The 18,643-nt window shown below is 32.0% G+C and overlaps 1 protein-coding gene across 1 annotated transcript; it reads right to left on the bottom strand.

The window, feature by feature from the left end:
- Positions 1 to 11,083: 11,083 nt before the first annotated feature.
- On the bottom strand, positions 11,084 to 13,919 carry LOC18443468 (profilin-4). Its single transcript, XM_006853657.4, has 3 exons — positions 13,737 to 13,919; positions 12,538 to 12,675; positions 11,084 to 11,552 (listed from the first exon to the last, which is right to left on the bottom strand). Exons 1-3 carry the CDS (start codon positions 13,857 to 13,859, stop codon positions 11,418 to 11,420), a joined length of 396 nt encoding a protein of 131 aa, XP_006853719.1. The 5' UTR covers positions 13,860 to 13,919; the 3' UTR covers positions 11,084 to 11,417.
- Positions 13,920 to 18,643: the final 4,724 nt, after the last annotated feature.

The following is an 18,643-nucleotide window of genomic DNA, read 5'->3' as shown; positions in this document are numbered from 1 at the left end:
AAAGTTTAGCCCCTGCAAGCCAGTGAAGGCAAGAAATGGAACACTATTCCGCCTTTACTCACCACCCAATCAGCCGGATTTCGTAAAGGCCCCTCACATCCGCCGCTATTTAAACCAGTGGTGAAATAGCTTGATACCGAAACTACCCCTGACACCCGTTAGACTTATCGAGTTTCTCCCCTCCTTTATGTGGCCTCTTTTCATTTCGAATTTTCGAGAACTCCCAATCAAAATGACTAAAATGCTACTGTAACTCCCAACGGGCAAGAGCTCGCGAAGGACCGAAGAGACCCGGCTCTACTGTTTATAGGGCCGGCTCCGACTGAGCTAAAGATGCTTTAGCCCAAGCCCTATCAGAGACAGCCCAGGTCGGGCCAAGCTCAACCCGCCATAGGCCAGGCCTGGCCAGACCCTAACTTAGGGCCATAGTTGCTTGGCCTTGGCCGAGCCCTCATAGCACATTTTGTGGCCCAAGCCCTAGTTCTTTAGGGCCAAGTTCACCAGCTCAGGCCACTCGAATCATTCCCACCCCTACAATTCAAGCCAACCAGTCCTAATAGAGCCTTGTTCCCTTGAAGGCAAACCAGGGCCTGGTGCAGACCGCGCCAAAGAGGACCTGACCATGGCCCGGCCCAAGCCCTATCCTAGCCATCAGGGCCCTCTGTCCAATCCCGGCCCAGCACTTAGACCAGGAACCGGGCCGCGCCACTAGCCTACATTGCCATTTCTCTGTTTCATTTGTCACGTAAACGTCACTTTCCTTTCTCTTTTTTAACATAAACGCTGTTTTGATAGACTGATTTTATGCTCTTGCACGAACAAAATGCTTGTTTGCTACCTCAGGCGAAAACTATGCTTGGTATATTTTTAAGACCCCAAATTTTGAAAATGTATCTTGTGACTAATTCCAAAAAACGGGTTAATTCAACCACATACTCTATCAGCCTAAAAAAATTTGTCATCCAATTTCAAACCGCATGATCTAAGTGTTAATAGCTCAAAATCCATTTACCGTTGGTACAAAGTAATCACATTAATATTGACAGTTGGATGTGAAATTGAGTGGTGGCAATTATTCCATCGATCAAGGTCAAACTTCAAATAAAATTTTTTCGAACTTTGTGACATATCCAACCTATCAAATTTCACATCAGACCACCTTGTATCAAAGTAAATGGCCTCATTCTATACGGTTCCTTTTCTTAAAACAATAGACTACATTTAAAAGGAAAAGTACACAATGAGACTATTTACCTTTGGTACAATATGATCACAACTAATCTTGACCATTGGATGTGAAGTTTAGTGGTTGCATTTATTCCTTTGACCAAATTTAAATATCAAAATAAATTTTCTCAAACTTTGGGACAAACCCAATCTATCAAAATTCACATGGAATAGTTGTAAGTAAATGTGACATCTTTGGATCAAAAGTAAATGGTCTCATTATGTACAATCCCAAATGTTGTCCAATATATTTTCTACATGAGGGAGTAAATGATCTGAAAAGGGCATACTATTTGCTTTACTTATTTTTAAAATAATTTTTATTATAAAGCCAAAAAATGAAAAAATAAGCAAAACCTATTTATTTTGTAAATAATAATTGAGGTTATATTCGACTATATCTCACTTTCCTTATAGGATTCTTTCTTTTACCATTCTCTTCAATTGTTTAGCGCTGGTTTGGGCACCTAGAGAAGCCTATCTTGGGAGCAGGCTTCTTCTAGAATTGGTTTGTCCCTGGATAGGGGTGTTTGCCGTTTGGATATTATTTAAGAAGAAACATGGGATATGCATGTCCACTGTTTGGATTGCCTGGAAGATGTAAATCCATAGATATTCAATTGTAGTTTTTATATTATTACTCTATATTTATTTTATAGGGATTAACTTCTCCTATTGATTCCAAACTTCAATATTATTTATTAACTACAACAATTAATATATTATTTTATGTTATACTATAGTATCTAACATTAGAAAAAATATATAATATCATAATATAGAATATATAATATTATATAATATAATACAATATAATATAAATGTATAATAATATTACATATATATATAATAGAATTTGTATTATATTATATTTTATTATATGTCATAAATTAATATCTACTTTATGAGTAATGATCTTATAGGACCCTCCCCCACCCATGTGTGTAGAACTCCAAAGAATCATCAATAAAGTTGGCACAGATCTCTAAAAAAGTTATCACATGGGTTGGCACAGATCTTTAAAAAAGTTATCACCTGGGTGTAGGACTTAACTTTTATAGATCCGTACCAAATTTAATGGTGATCTTTTGGGATCCTACATATTGGTGGGGGAGAGTGCTATATGATCATTTCTCTTTATATTATTAATGTAATTGTATTATTTTTAATATATATTTATTATGTATAATATATATAATATTTGACATGTTAATGCTATATATTATATTATTAATGTTTTAATACAATACATAAATAAATTATAAATATATAATAAAATATGATATATATAATATACTAACTATAAGATAAATATATAATAGTACAAATTATATATGATATAATTTGTATTATATTATATTATATGTATTATATATTTATATTTATTTTATTAATATAATTTTATTATATAATATATGATATTTATGTACTACTATATGTTACATATATATATATATATATATATATATATATATATATATATATATATTATAAAATTATATACACTATATATAATCTTTATATTATTTGTATCATATATGATATAAAAATATCATTATGATATATTCTAAAAACATTATATTATATTATGTAACAAAATTGCTTTCTCTTTAGGGGTTGGAGAAATAAACATTAATAAAATAATTAGATTACATATTATATTATGGTATATATATTATATAATTTTTATATGGAAAATATTGAGATTAGCCCACTAGCTCATATGATATATGAATCCGACGGTCTAGATTAAATCTAGACCGATCTAACGGTCACGAACTCAATTTGTGTTGGAATTTTAATTTTTTTTATATAAATCCAAATAACTTGAAATTTAGGGATCCATTCTTCTCATCAAGGTGCACCTAATAAAAATATTTTAAAAATAATTCGTAATAAATAAATTGACCAAAATACCTCCGAAACGTTTCAGGGGCATTTTGGTTAATTTTTTAATATAAATTATTTTTTTTGATATTTTTATTAGATTATCTCATTTTTTTAATAACACGTATATAATTGTAAGTTATTTAGATATATAAAAAATAAATTAAAATTTAAATATAAAACAAAATTGTAACTATTAGATCGACATAGATTCAATTTGAGTCATTAAGCTAGTTGTGATAATTTCCTTTGAACTAAAAATATGGATTAACCGGATTTAATTATCCACCCGCGAATGTGCTATCCAAACTTTAACTAGAAGAGTCCAATCCAGGTACCCAAACATGCCCTAATTCTTGGATAGCCGTATCCTGGAGAGTCGTACCCCAGGCCCTAGGTCTTTGTGGAGACACGCACCCATTATGGTCAAAGAGAATGTCGTCATGCATTCCGCAACCAGCTCTTTTATATGCCCTAATCGTTATCCATACCGACTTCGTCATAGAATGCTCCTGAGAGAGCACACTGTATAATAACTCTTGTAAACAAAATAGTTATTTGAGGACATTTTTTGGGAAATTTTATCACGTTACGTTAGCATGTTTGTCATTCTGAAAGTATTTTTTCAGATTTTAAAAAAGCTATCTGTTTGTATCACACTTTCCATCTAAATTTCGAAAATTAATCTTTCAACAAAAGTTCCCAATCTTTTGTTAAAAAGTGAAAGAATAAGTTTTTAATGAGTGTTAAAACTAAATCTTTCATAAATTTTTTTGTTGAATGTTATTTACTATGCATAATATAAATATATAAAATTAGGATTATTAATATAATATAATGTAATATTTTATTAATATAATATAATATTTTATAATATTATATTATATAATTTATATTAATAAAATAAATATATATATAAATATATAATATATTATTATATTATAAATAATATATAACCTTGATATATATTTATTATATTAATATTAATATAATATTTTATATTATACCAACTATTATATATATATAATATATTTATTATATTATAAATAATATATAAACATAATATATATTTATTATATTAAATATATATTAATATTATATCTAATATTTATATTATTATAGTATAAATAATATATTTACTTTATCAAAAAAATATTATATATAATATAATAAATAATAATATAAATATTATATAGATAATATATAAATATCTTATATTATACTATATATTATATAATATATAAATATCTTATAGTATATTGTAATAAATATTATATTATATGTTATGTATAATATAAATATACATTAATAAAATATATAAAATACCTTATAGCATATTATATTATATATAATATAACTCGATATTCTTACATGATACTTCCCGCAAAGAGCAATTTATGCATTTACTCCCTCAAGAAAATGTGTTTTTATTCATATTATTTGAATCTAAGATTTTGGAATACACTTTAGAATTATGGGGTCAATATTTTTCAAAATAAAAAATAGGTTTTGGGTTTCACTTGAATGCAGATATGTGATTGATCTTATTTTTTTCGAGTAGGCATAAAATGTGAAGGAAACTTGTTTCATGCAGGCTGGACCGCATTTCTACATGTGCGGCCCAAAAAATGTAAAGCATTCATCTTAAAGATGGATGTAAGTAGGTGTTCAATCTAAAAACAATGGAAACTAATGATCCAAATGGTTTTTTGGTAGAATTATTATTTCTAATTTTTAAAATTTATTTATTTTTTCATATTCATGATCTTCATGTTAGAGATTACATATCCTTAAAAATTAAGTCTTAAAATCCATCTCAAAAATAAATTTATTAAGAGCCCCGCATTTCTACGTATGCGGGTTTGGCTGCATAGAAACCAGGTCCATTCCATCATTGTTATGTGTCTTGGGGTTACTTCCAATCCTAGCTATTAAGACTAGACTAGATCGGCTAATCTGTCCATTATGTGTCTTGGGGTTACACGATCTTGGTATTTTTAGAATGGGAAAGTTTTATGTGCGTAAGCTTTGACTTGAATTAAACATGGCTACATCCAATGGTTACAAGAGAGTTTCGTCATTTATTTTTATTTTATTTAAAAAATAATATTTATTTAAAATTTAGGGTATAGTTAAATTTTTTTACAGTGAGCCAAAATAAAAATGGACAAAAAATATTTTGAAAAAAAGATGGACCAAAATACGTTTATATTTTTTTAAGGGTTTTTTGGCTTACTTAAATATTTTTAAATAATATATAAAAATAAAAGAAGAAACTCTTTTTGGCTTATTGGAGTGTTCATGTGGATGCTATACCCCCTTTCAAAATATAGAGGTTTTCGATGAGGAAATTCAAATAAATGTATATTGTCTTAAATTATGAAATCTTTTGGCTTATCGATCGTGTATCGCATATTCTCGCAAAAGCATGCTATAAAATAACGCACTTAGGCAAAATAGCTACTTCGAGGGATCTTTCGGATTCAAAATTTTAGGATCTATCTAAATAAATAAATATGATTATCTTCTAAGAAAAACAGAAAGACTTTGAGTCCTCTAGATGTTTCCTCCAAAAATTAGACACGCTGCATTCTTAGATGCCATTTTTTCAAGGCACACATAGAGTGTGGGTTATTATTATTATTTTCTTCGAGGTCGGTTTTTGGGTCTAGATATTAATTTTGGGATGTAAAAAAATATTCGTAAAATGAGGTTTTATCCGAGGGAGTACATGAACAGTATACTGCTGCAAGATTATGAAGTTTTTTGGATTATATTGGGAAATTCATGTGGATGTTAGAATGAAATACTATAATTGTCTTCTTTTAATACTTTAATTGCCAAAGAAGGAAATTTTGCCAAAGAAGGAAGGAAATTTCTTAAAGAAGGGATGGTGTACGGTCCTATTTTCTCATCCATTAAATTAAAGATGGGATAGATGGTCAAGATTAAAAGGTGAGCTTAGTCAACCGAGAATTTGTCCTCAGGAGAAGCTGAATTTATTATAAAAATATATATAATAAGACTATTCATTTTTGGCATATCACTGCCATTATTGACTATTAGATGTAATATTGGGTATCTAGGGGTGTTGATTGATTGGGCATGAAAATCAAAATAAAATCTTTCGAATTGTGTGATAAAACCCTTAGCTATTGGATTTCACATCCAACAGTTAAAAACGCTAGCAACTTTCTCGTACCAAAAAATTAATAGTCTTACAGTAAGCAAATATCTACTCGAAAGCCTCTTTTCATCGAAGGAAAAATATCATTAGAAATTGACTTGGGCCTAAATGGTAACAAGCAATACTACATCTCAAGTTTGATTCCTACAACTGAACTACCCAACAAAAAAAACATATACCATTTAAGTGTCAAAACTCCTTATAAATTCATAACGAGAGTAAAAAGATCGAAATTAATATTCATAAGTTATTTTTTAATGTAAGTTTCATTCATAGTTATGCAAAAAAAAAAAAAAACCCTTATGATTCTAGATTGAGAGAGAACCCTGAATAAGGGGTATTTTAGCAATTTAACAGGCTCCAAACAAGCACAAATATTCTCATTGTTATTTGGTCGGTACTTTTTAGGTGGGTCAAATTACTAAAACGACCATACTTGTTAAGGGTTTTCAACTCTTAATAAGGGTAATTTGAGATTTTTATTATTATTTTTAGAATAGTTTTTAAAAAGATACTCCACTTAAAATATGTTTCCTATACCTAAAGTTTTAAGTCATGGTTTTATGTGCTAATCACATATTTATATCGCTCACGTTTTCTTGATCAATGAGACCATGTACTTTTAATACAAGGTAATCACAATTAATCTTGACAATTGGATGTGAAATTGGGTGGTTACATTTATTTCATTGACCAAGCTCAAAGTTCAAAAGAATTTTTTTCAAACTTTGTGACGCACCCAAACTATCAGATTTCACATTGAATGGTTATAAATAATTGTGATCTCCCAGCACCGAAGATAAGTAATCTTCAATGTATACAATCCCTCTCTCTTTTGTTGCCAAAAACCAAATTACTAATTAAATGAATTTTCTTTTTTATCGGTTAAGCTGGTCAAATGATGTACAACTGTATCTAAAATTTGGTCCATTAGGGCCCTCTTTTGGCAAAGTAAAAGGTTGAAAAATTCTGATTTAGAAATCAGATTATAAAATAACGACACTTCTCACAAAGGACCAAAAAATCTATTAACAAAAGACCAGAAAATAGGGCTCTTAATGAAGCATAATAGCCTCTAACTTCGATCAAAAGAGGGTCCTATATGTTTTGACATCAGGCTAAAAAAGCATACATTTCTGATGCTAATTGAATAGAATCCAACAAAAGCTACTCTGAAAATATTTAGGGAAGTTTACAAAAAAATCATGTTTTATTTTTAAACTTAAAAATAGTTTTATATATTTTACACTCAAGTCCCATTTTCTTTTTGTCCCAAAATGTTCCACTCTTAATAGCATAAAGTTATTTTAATTTTATCTCATTTTTTATATATCGGATTAAGCAAAAATTTTGCATGTTCATACGTTTCACCATCAAACAACTATTAAAAATATTTAAAAATAATGAATAAGCAATATACCCCTATAAAATTTAGGGGTAATTTGATATTTTTAATTATTTTCTTAATATTTTTAGAAAAAAGTTTATATAAGGTTGCAACCTTGAAATGTAGAATCACAGATGCACCTCAAAAATCTATCGGAAAAGGTTGTTTTAATGTTGAAAAACCCTCTAATTGATCATCTCGACATTGAGATGTATAAATATGAAAAAAAAAATTTATTTTGAGTTTTAGAAATAGTGCATCTTGCAACACATTATCTAAATCATCCATTTTCAAGTTTTTTATATATTTATCGATCTAATTGATTTTAACCACTTTAAAAGTTTAAAGTGTTATAATTAGATATAAAAATAGATTTTCAGATAATCCTAAGAATTTTTACACTAAAATTACATGTTATCATAAAATTTAGAGGTGCGCCTTAATTGGATTGTTTAAGGTTGCGGCCTTATAGAAACCACACCCATATTTTTATAGTTCTGTAATTGTGAGAACTACCGGTTACCAACTTCGAGCTCAATCCGATGTATAAGAAAAAAGATAAAAATAAAATGTCTTATATGCTTTAAAAAAGTGAGACTCAAGTAAAATACGAAATATATAAAAGTATTTTTGAATTTCAAAAATGAAATACGAGTATACGACTATCCTGTAAATTGTCTATTTAAAGATAAGTTTGTTCAAGTCTATTTGCCCAAGTATATATGCATGTAAGTAGTAAGGGCATGTTTGTTTGGGTTAAAATTTAAGAAATGTCTCTGAGAAGGACATTTCAATGCAATTAGCTGCTTTCAATGTTTGTGGAATGGGAAAGCGGCTCCACCCAATTTATAAGAAATGAGCTCTACAACGCTCCGCTAGAGAAATCAGTACCATTTTGTGGAAACTCTGTTTGATAGTAGTAGAGCTATGGAGTTGATATTCAATTCGCGGAAGATCTAATTCTTTCAAATTTGTTTTCGGAAATAGATAAATAACAAAAATGCATGAAGAAAAGATCTATTCTCATAAAAAAAAAAAAAAAAGGTGAAACTATATACGAGAGATGCACTATGCCAAGCCCTGCCTAGCTGACCCGACCTTAAAAAACTGACCTAGGCCACAAAATGTGGCATGAGGGTTTGGTCCATGGCCTGGCTACCAAGGCCCAAGAGCTGGGGGACCTAGGCCAGGGCCATGATAGGGCCGGCCGAGCCCAGCCTAGCCCGACCCTCATTTGCCTTTACAATTCCTTTTATTTTTTAATTTTTTTCACCAGGCCCTTTGCCAACCCTATCCGACTAATAATCTTGTGTTTTTCGATGGGTGTTTTGAAATTAAAATAACTATATGGGTAAAATATAAAATAGTCTATCTCTAATAGGTATTTTGATAAATTTACCAAAGAGAAAAGAAAGGAAAATTTATCAACATATCCGATATGTACTATTTAACATTTTACACATTTGCAATCTATTGCCACGCATAATCTTGAGCTGGGTATTTTGAATTAAATCAAACCATATAAGTAAAATATTAAATAATTCATCTCTGTATTTTGATAAGTTTACCAAAAAAAAAAAAAGAAAACAAAGAAATAGAAAACTCCAATAAATAACATCCACATAAATGTAGATCCCACAAGAATCAAAGGCAAAGGTCCACAAGTGACAGGGAATAAGGTGGAGCCAAAAGATAATAACAGCCATTGGAGGAGTTGAGATATTTTAGATGCCAAGTCTTCTTCAAACAACTCAGAGAATTCATCCTTTCCGCAATTGATATTTTTATATATCCTGTGCACTTATTTCTCACTCTTAATATATAACCATGTCGTTTTCTGTCTCATATGCATTTCTTTCTTTGGTCGATATGTTTCATTGTGTGTATGGTTGCATATTATGTAAGCCCAAATATTTGGGGAACGATCGAGAAACTGTTTTGCATTAGAAAATACATTGAGAAGGGTGAGGTTTTGTATAAGGTTGCTCCTTATAATATAGACAAAAGGCACGCGTTTAAAATTTACTTGGAGATGTCGTTTCGGTGGCTTTTTATTGTCAGTTATAAAATTTAAAATATCAAAAATAGTATAGATCGAATAGATCAAGAAACACTAGGGCAATCCAAATAACTTGTCACAATATGCATTGTTTTTTAGACTTAAAATTATTTTTTTCCTTCATGTCCATACATCTCAATGTAAAAATGGTCCTTTAGAGGGTTCTCCCATGATGCAATACTTTTCTCTGCACTACAAGGTTGCAACCTTATATAAACATTTTCCAATAGAGAATTACCCTCAAGAGTGCCATATGTATGTTGATGTAGGTAACAGGGTTAGGTTTGTACTATTCTAATTCCCCGCATGTCCAAATTGTTCATTTGGAGCAGCAGGTCAAACTCCTCATGCCCCAACTCTAAAATCACATTTATCACTCTAAGATCATATGAGAGAGAGAGCAAAAAATGCCCCAAATCAAAATCCCTCCAATCCTGTATCTAGACCATGCATTTAATCCAATACTTTCTATTCCCTGCATTTTAATGGAAAATATCTGGAAAAATTTTGGGCTCTTTTTGTGTGAAAATGACCCAGGAATGAATCAGAGATAATCTGTGAAAATCTTAGGGTCACAAATATGGCCAACCATTCAGGTAACAATATGCATGCATAAATTGTCTGAAAAACTGGATTGGTCTGTCGGCTAGAAAACCGGTCTAGATCGACAAATTGGAACAATTCTACAATGTGAGAAATCAATACATGAAAATACATAATTATTTGAAAAAAAATAAAAAATAAAAAAAGTAACAAGTGGGAGATCCTGCCTATTTGGATCACCCAGTTCCTAACAGACTCACCCCATTCCCTCTGACAACACCGGGCAAGTCCATAGGAGCCGGATTATTCTTGGTTCCAACAAGGTACTGGGCGGATATGGACTAATTCCAGTTTCGGAATGGCAATTCCGAGTCTGGATCACTGATTTTTTAAACACTACATAAACCTATAAGTGAACCACCACCCTATGTTTTAATTCCATTCATCTATTTTCATAAGTTTTATATGGTTTTGTAAGATTCTAATAAGTTAAAGAGTTATTTGTTACAACTGCACATTATGCATATATTACTCCCATGCATCTTTTTCCAAAATTCCTTTATGATTTTGCAGGACATTACTAGATCCATTCATTTAAATAGATGGTGAAGATTGTAAAAAGCAGATCAAAGATCAAAAGTTTGACAGGGAACAATGAAGAAGACCAACATGCACAAATTCCATGGAACATCAAGAACTCTCTCAAAGGAAAATCCCCCTTGAAAGGGGTTGGGGTCGCAGTGGTAGCACCCCCACACCCACAAACACCTTCAAAAAATTAACTCCTGAACTATTTGAAAAAACGGGTAGGACTTGCCTTCTCCACTGAATTACCCAAAAAAACAGAAGTCCCCCTTGAAAACCATAGGGAATACACAACTGTAGAATATCTGAACTTGTTAGGAAATCATATAGCCCTCCACACCAGTAAAACAATCATTGTCTTCACAAAAGATCCCTATAATCTCTCACCTGAATTATTTCATCGAATGACTCCATAGCCGGAAAATCGGCAAACCCACAAACTCAAATCAAAGATTACAGCCCAAAGAACCATGAATTAAGGCAACAAATGAGCAATAAAAGGGAAAAGGAAGAAAAAGGATAGACTTGCTAGATGTAAAGAATTAATAGCTCTGATCAACGAGGTAATCTCCAAGCCTTTCAACCACCATGTTGCATTGTCCTGGGGTCAATGGTTCATCATAGATGCCAATGATCAGAGCTTGGGTTGTTTTCTTGATAGTTACACCACCAGAGCCCTGTGAAAAGAAATGAAAGTCGATGAAAAGGTTTCAAGAAAAAAGAAATAGTGAGACAATGCTGTCATAGTAGTTAAGGCAGGTATGGACCCAATAAAAGAAAAGAAAAGAAAAAGAAAAAAAAAGAAAGGAAAAGAGAGAAACAGAGCAATGAAAACAGTATAGCGACGCAAAAAGAGGAAAGAGAAACAAAGCAATCAAAATTGTCTGACAAGCATGGATGGACCAGAAAGGATCACTAAGTGGAGGACATCATAATGTTGCTGTTAGGAGGTCACAGCTGGGACAATTGGCAATACAACTTTTTAAAAGGTTTGAGGACAGGAAAGTGTTCAAGCCATAGATAAATCAATTTGAAATTATAGATAAATTTGGATCATTATTTTTACCGAGAAAAAAGAACTAATAAAACAGAAGAAGTGAACTTATAGAAAAGAGGAAAGAGAAAGTATCTTCCATGAGGCAAATGCATGCTTAGTAATATATCTGATAGTAATAACACAAAGGCATTCTCCAAGGCAGCAACAAGGGAGTTATCTTCTACTTAGTGAGCAATGTTCTAGTTTTCCGAAGCACCTCATAAGCCCATTCAGCAATATGATTGAATGTCAAACAAATCTCGAAGTACCAAAATTCAGAACTCCTAAATAAACAATAACCAACAAAAGAAATTTCCTATTACAGAACTTCATCAGACTCTTAATGTATCTGTCATTGTGTTGCATTTTTCAAGCCTTGATCAGGATCAAGTATTACTTTTTCTTTATCTCCTTACTCCTACATTTTTTATCTTTAGTTAATAATCAAACAAGGGGACTGAAATTTTCAAAGATCATTAGCCGCATGAAAGCAAGGAGTTTTCCCAACAAAATTTAATGCAATTGATTTGGACAAGATTTTCAGACAATTTAAATGGCTTCTCTTTGCTGTATTTGTATAAGAGAAATTCATTTGGCATATTATGTGTAAGATACAAGGTCATCACCTTCTTTCCTCGAATTACAGCTCCAGGCTCGCCCTGAATCACCATATACTTTGCGGCTCCAAGGTACAAGCCAGTTGGGGCAAGGGATCCAGGCTCATCGAAGTCGTTAATGATGCCTTTAATCTCGTCAGGCTTAAGCTACACACCGATAACAAAAATTAAGTCTTCGAGGAAAAAGCCATCAAGATGGATCATATAATTCGATATACAATCAGAACAATCACATTTTGAAAAGGACTTCACATTCGTATTATGAAAAGAAATCACGATTCAACTTGATCATCAAGATTGTTATTGTCCAGAACAAGATCCATTCTGTTAAATTTTCTTCTTAGAAATAGGCATGAGATTGATTAAAATTAGAGGATGAAGTTTACAAAACACACAAACAAACACAAGCAAAGCTTCATGAGGCTCCAAAAAAGCCAATAAGTCATCACATTATCAGTCAATACCATCTAATAGTCCTAACAACTAAATGATCTACTGATAGAATCAAATTCTAAATGAGCCACCCTGTGTAGCATATGCGGATTGTGGAAAATAAATTAAAAGCCAAAATATAAACAAATAATTGAACCACAATTCAAGGCACCAATCAATATAGAGGCTTAACAATAACATAAATCAATCCAATCCCAATGTGAAGCATTCATAAATAACTTGAAATTTCAACAACATAAAGACCCAAATTGTGGAATTAGAACCTTCAAAGTTCAACATTCAAATACAATGTACCAGACCATCAAATCAATCCAAGACTCGGAAATCAAATGCAAATATCATCTCCATTTTGAAATCAATAACCCAAATCAGATCCAGTCATTGTAATTCAATACCGAATAATTGACATAACGTTCCAAAATCAGATCACATCAACATCAATCGATCAAATGAATGATACAGATTAGACCAGAACTAGCAAAACCCGAAGCAGATCATGACAATGGACAATGTACATTGTACATTGTATAATGTACATTATAGAGATAAATCACAAAAGAATTGGTAAAAATTCAAAGAAATTTATAAGAATTGCATCTATCCAAATTGGAAAAGCTAGATGCCAAGATCCATCCAAAAATTAAGCATGAATCAAAATTCGAACGATTTGAATTTCTTAAAAGATCAATAAAAAACAGAGGAACCCAAATTCAGATTATTGAATTAAATGATATTTAGAGAGAGAGAGAGAGTACCTCAGGGAAAGACTGGCTTTGAGCCCAAACATTGCCATCAAGGCCAAGGATTGCAGCCGCTGTGAGACGATGGCCATCGATGTCGCACATCAGATGGTCATCAACATATGCTTGCCACGACATTTTCTCTCTCTAAGATCTTCTCTCTCTAGAATTCGCTCTCTCTCTCTCTCTAAACGCTTCAAAAAAATGTAGGCTCTTCTGCAAACTTTTAAAAGGAAGGATGAGATTGAGAGAGAAGAGAATGCGTTGGAAGTTCCCCGCGAAAAAAGACCGTTATAACCCGCGATCATTTTGGGAAATGACCATGGTACCCCTGTTATTTCCTCTAATGCCTGAGTAGACTAAATAAAACCAATTTACTTCCCGAAAATTAGGCCAAAATCTTAGAAAATTCGTTACTAGGTTAGGGAATCTGGACCGTTGGTATGCAGAGCTGAACGTGAATGGACGATCCGGATACGTTGAGTATAGCATCATGGTAACACATCCATATCACAGGGAGAGTTTTGGCTTTACGATACATTAATGGATGGCAAAGATTTGGTGCTGGAATGATCTATGCCTTCTGCTGTGTGACGAGAGAGAGATCATCTTTTGTAGAATGTACATTCCCATGAACCCAAGTGTTAAGATTGAAGTGCAATTTGGTATGAACCTTAAACAACTAAAATAAGGTGCAGTATTAGGATTAGACCGGCCATCATCTGGTGAGAGGTTTGGTCCAGCAAATTGGTCTAATCATGGGATTGAACTAGTTTTCAAACTATTAACAAAAAATAAATAGGTATGGTTTATATAAGGCTGCAATCTCAAACAATCAAATTAAGGTTTTTCGTGTCACATATTCATAGGATGGCTTGAGAATCCATTTTCATCTCTAATTATAAAATCTTAAACTCCAAAAATGGTTCAAATCAAGTAGATCTATAAATACTTGAAAATCTTAAAAATGGACGGTCTAGATAATATGTTGCATGGTACAGTATTTTTAGCACTCAAAGTCATTTTTCCTACTTACCCAAAATTTTTTTTTTTTTTCTTTTCATATTCATATATCTCGATGTCGAAATGATCGATTAGAAAGTTTTCCAACATCAAAATAACCTTTTATGATGGATTTTTGAGATGCACCTTAATTCTACATTTTAAGGTTGCAATCTTTTAAAAACGTTTTCCTTTCAAAATATATACTATATTATATATAAAAAGAAAGAGTATACAATGAGACCATTTATCTTTCGTACAAAATGGTCACAATTAATCTTTGACCATTGGATGTAAAGTTGGGTAGCTGCATTTATTCTATTGACCAGACTCTAAGTTCAAAAGAAATTTTTTCAAACTTTGTGATACACCCAAGCTATTAGATTTCACATCAGATGGTTGTAAGTAATTGTGACATCCGTGTACCAAAGATAAATGATCTCATTGTATATCCTAAAAATAAAAAAATTGCCCACTTTGTTTGGCCAGAAAATTATCAAAACCACATGGTCGGATCGGTCAAAACCAGTCAAATATAGTTTTGACCGCTTTATGGCCAACCCTGTTTCTTCTCTAGACCAGTCCATCTAAGGCACCGGTCGGCAGTCCAACCATCCAAACTATTTGGTTTGGCCCTATCTTGATAACTATGATAAAGTACACTTCTAAATCTTGCTAGAAGATGTAGTTTGAGTGTTGAAGACATTTACAATGGTCTAAATGTCTATTTTCACATGTAATTATGAAATTTAAAGCTTCAAAATAGATTTAGAACGAGCTTATCTACAGGAACTCAAAATTTTGAAGATTGACAGTCTATTTAGTGGGTTTTAGTATGCACTATTTTTAAAATTTAAAATCTTTTATATATAGATCCAGATGATCAATTGTAAGATCTTTCAACGTCGGAACAACACCATATGATGGATTTTAAGGTGCACTTATTTCGACTATATAATGTTGACACCTTATATAAGCTTTTTCCTCAAGATGCAGATCATTGGAATAAAGGGTGCAATTTGTATAAATATGGAACTTTTCTTGTAGAGCTAAGGTTATGTTGTACGACAGCTCCAATTTTAGTTTGGTGGTATAGATTACAACTCCAATTTTAGTTAGATGGTATAGATTTAACATGTATTTTAAGGTCATTTCAAAAAAATGGCATGCCTTTTGAAACAGTGTCTAATCTATATTGTTCAAATAAAATAAATGGCACATATTAATTAGGGGTGGCAATAGGTTAGGTCCGGTTGGACATGGACCTAGACCCAAATAGTATTCGGGTCCAAAATTTGGACCTATACCTAGACCTGTCGGGTCCCGGGTCTGGTCAGATCCATTGCAACCTATGACTATGAGCTTCTTTTTGCCAATAATATTGTAAATGATGCCAATATTGTGAAAATATGAACACCTAGCGAGCGCCGCACATGATTGCCATCATATACCATATGACTACGGGTACGGATCGGATCCAGCTAGACCTAGATCCGGGTAGTATTCGGGTCCAAAATATAGACCCATACCCAAACCCAAGTTTAGGTATTCCCGTCGGGTCCCAAATCCATTGCCACCCCTAAGATTAATGCAACCTTACTTTTAAAAATAAGTTAGACAAGTCAAAATTGAAGAGGCATGAGATTAAAGTATTAATTTTTTTACCAAAAGGTTTCATGCTCATGTGGGGGAGAATATTCTCTAATATTAATTTCTTCGGGCAAAACTCAATATGGAGTATGGTTATGACCCCAAATTTGAGATGTAACCTCTTCAACCTGCCCACTAACTTAACAACCCAATATTAAATGGAGACTTCCAATTTTCTAGTGGATGAAATCAGAACTCAAAATATAAATTTTATATTTTAAAGATAATCATGTAGTGATTATCAAGTGGATCCCAAAGTTTAGACGAAAACAAATCTCCCTAGTAGCTCTTTTACCCAGAGACTAAATGTACAGTATATACTCCCACATGACAATATATGCTTTTCGAACAAAACTTCTTAAGGGTAGCCGCTAAGGGTTTGATAGGTCCGGTTCCATGAAGAGGAAGAGAGAGAGAGAGAGAGAGAGAGACTGCTTTTTAGGGAATTGGAAGGTTCAACGAGTATTTTTCCCCATGAGGGTGTCCCATCCGTATTGATAAAGTGTAAAGACAATTTTTTTTTTATTATTATTGATTGTTAAGGGAGGTCACAATTATTTTTAACTATTGGATGTAAAATCTAATGATGAAAGTGTGTCACAACATTCTAGAAATTTTGTTTTGGATTTTTGCCTATACAATGATACATCTTCAACTAACCAATTTTTTATCTATCGATCAACAATGATTGTGACCACATTTATCAAAAAGTAAACGATCTCATTATTTACATTTTCATAACATTTTTGCTTTTATCTTAAGGAATTGTATACTATAAAGACCATCTATGTTTCTTATAATGAAGTCAAAATATTCTTAACCATTAGATATCAAATTGGATGGTTTGGAATTGCGTCATGAAGTTTGAAATTTTTATTTTTGAACTTTGAGTTTAGCCTATAACATGCTCACAAAGGACAATAGTGATTGCCGTCTAAAATATGTGAACACAACAATAAAAAGTTAGCAGCTAAACTGCATAATGTTTAGAAGAGAATAAATGAAGGGTGAATAAATAGGGATTTCTCCATGTTGTGTTTTCCCCATGAAACTCGGCGAGTCCTTTGGGAAATCGCCTTCTTTATTGCGTTCAACGCGATTTGGACGACAAATGAATCGTCATACTCTTTACTATTAAAAGAGGAGAATTGTAATTAAGATTTTTGTGGCTCAGGGACTGGGAAATTTATCCTACTCCCCATGAGAACTATCAAAATGACATTCGCGTACCTTAATTGGGAGACCTAACAGACATTAAAATTAAAATAGAGATTTATGAGACCGAGACAACCGGGGAGCAAAACCATCCCGAAACCGGTTCGATCTTGGCATATTCCCCATCCAGAGATAGGCATTTGCTGGGTTTTAGAACAATGCTTTCTTTAATGATCTGCAGTAGCATCCACTTGAAGGGTCCACCAACTGGACACTTCATATTGAATTTGGGATAGCCACAAATTAATTTTATTTTTAATTTTGAATTTTTTTTAGACGTAACAATGGGGCATCCATGCATCTACCACCGGCGCATCTCATAAAAATAAAAAAAATAACTCTAAATAAGTGATTGATTAAAGGAAAAGTATACAAAGAGACTTACTTTTGATATAAAGAGCTCACAATCACTTTTTCTATTGAATTTCAGATTTCTATTAAAAAGGTCAAAAATTCAAAAAAAAATTCTTGAACTTCATGACAGATCTTCAATATAGAATTGGATCACTAAAGGTACTTGTGACCTCCTTATGAGAACGGTAGACGGTCTCATAGGATACAATTCTTTGAGTAAAATATCTTCATAAATGTTTCAATGGTATTTTGATCAATTTTTATTTTAAATAACTTCTTTATTTTTATTGAGAGTGTCTATAAAGATGCATGGACCACATAATTTTGAAATAAAATAAGAAATAATTTATAGGCTTAAAAAATCTTTCACTCACACAGTTAAACAGCCCACATGGAAAGACTCGGGACTGTTTAATTTTTTTTTGCTAATTTTTTTTCAAAAAAGGAAGTTTAATTTATTAAATCCCTTTTAAAAGATAAACCAACATTACACTTTTATCTTAGGTGTAAGTTGATAAGTTTCAAAATCCATAATGATGCGTCATTTGATGGCATTTAAAATTTGCTCAAGGATTGGGAATTAGATCATATGATACACATGAGATGTTAAATATTCAAGTCTTCTATAAAATTCCCTTTAAAAATGCAAATTGCTTATAATAGGGATCTGAATCAGCAGTAAAGGGTAAAGACCATTCATA

Source organism: Amborella trichopoda, chromosome 5, assembly GCF_054954075.1.
Source record: "Amborella trichopoda isolate Santa Cruz 75 chromosome 5, AtrichopodaSantaCruz75HAP2 v2.0, whole genome shotgun sequence".
Classification (NCBI taxonomy): Eukaryota; Viridiplantae; Streptophyta; class Magnoliopsida; order Amborellales; family Amborellaceae; genus Amborella; species Amborella trichopoda.
The sequence above is the reverse complement of the archived record's forward strand: the minus strand, read 5'-3'. Positions and strand labels throughout refer to the sequence as shown.

Coding starts and splice junctions, on each gene's coding strand:
- LOC18443468 (XM_006853657.4), bottom strand. CDS start 13,859: ATGTCGTGGCAAGCATATGTTGATGACCATCTGATGTGCGACATCGAT. Junction 12,676..13,736: donor AAAGCCAGTCTTTCCCTGAG/GTACTCTCTCTC, acceptor ATCGGTGTGTAG/CTTAAGCCTGACGAGATTAA. Junction 11,553..12,537: donor CTGTAATTCGAGGAAAGAAG/GTGATGACCTTG, acceptor TTCTTTTCACAG/GGCTCTGGTGGTGTAACTAT.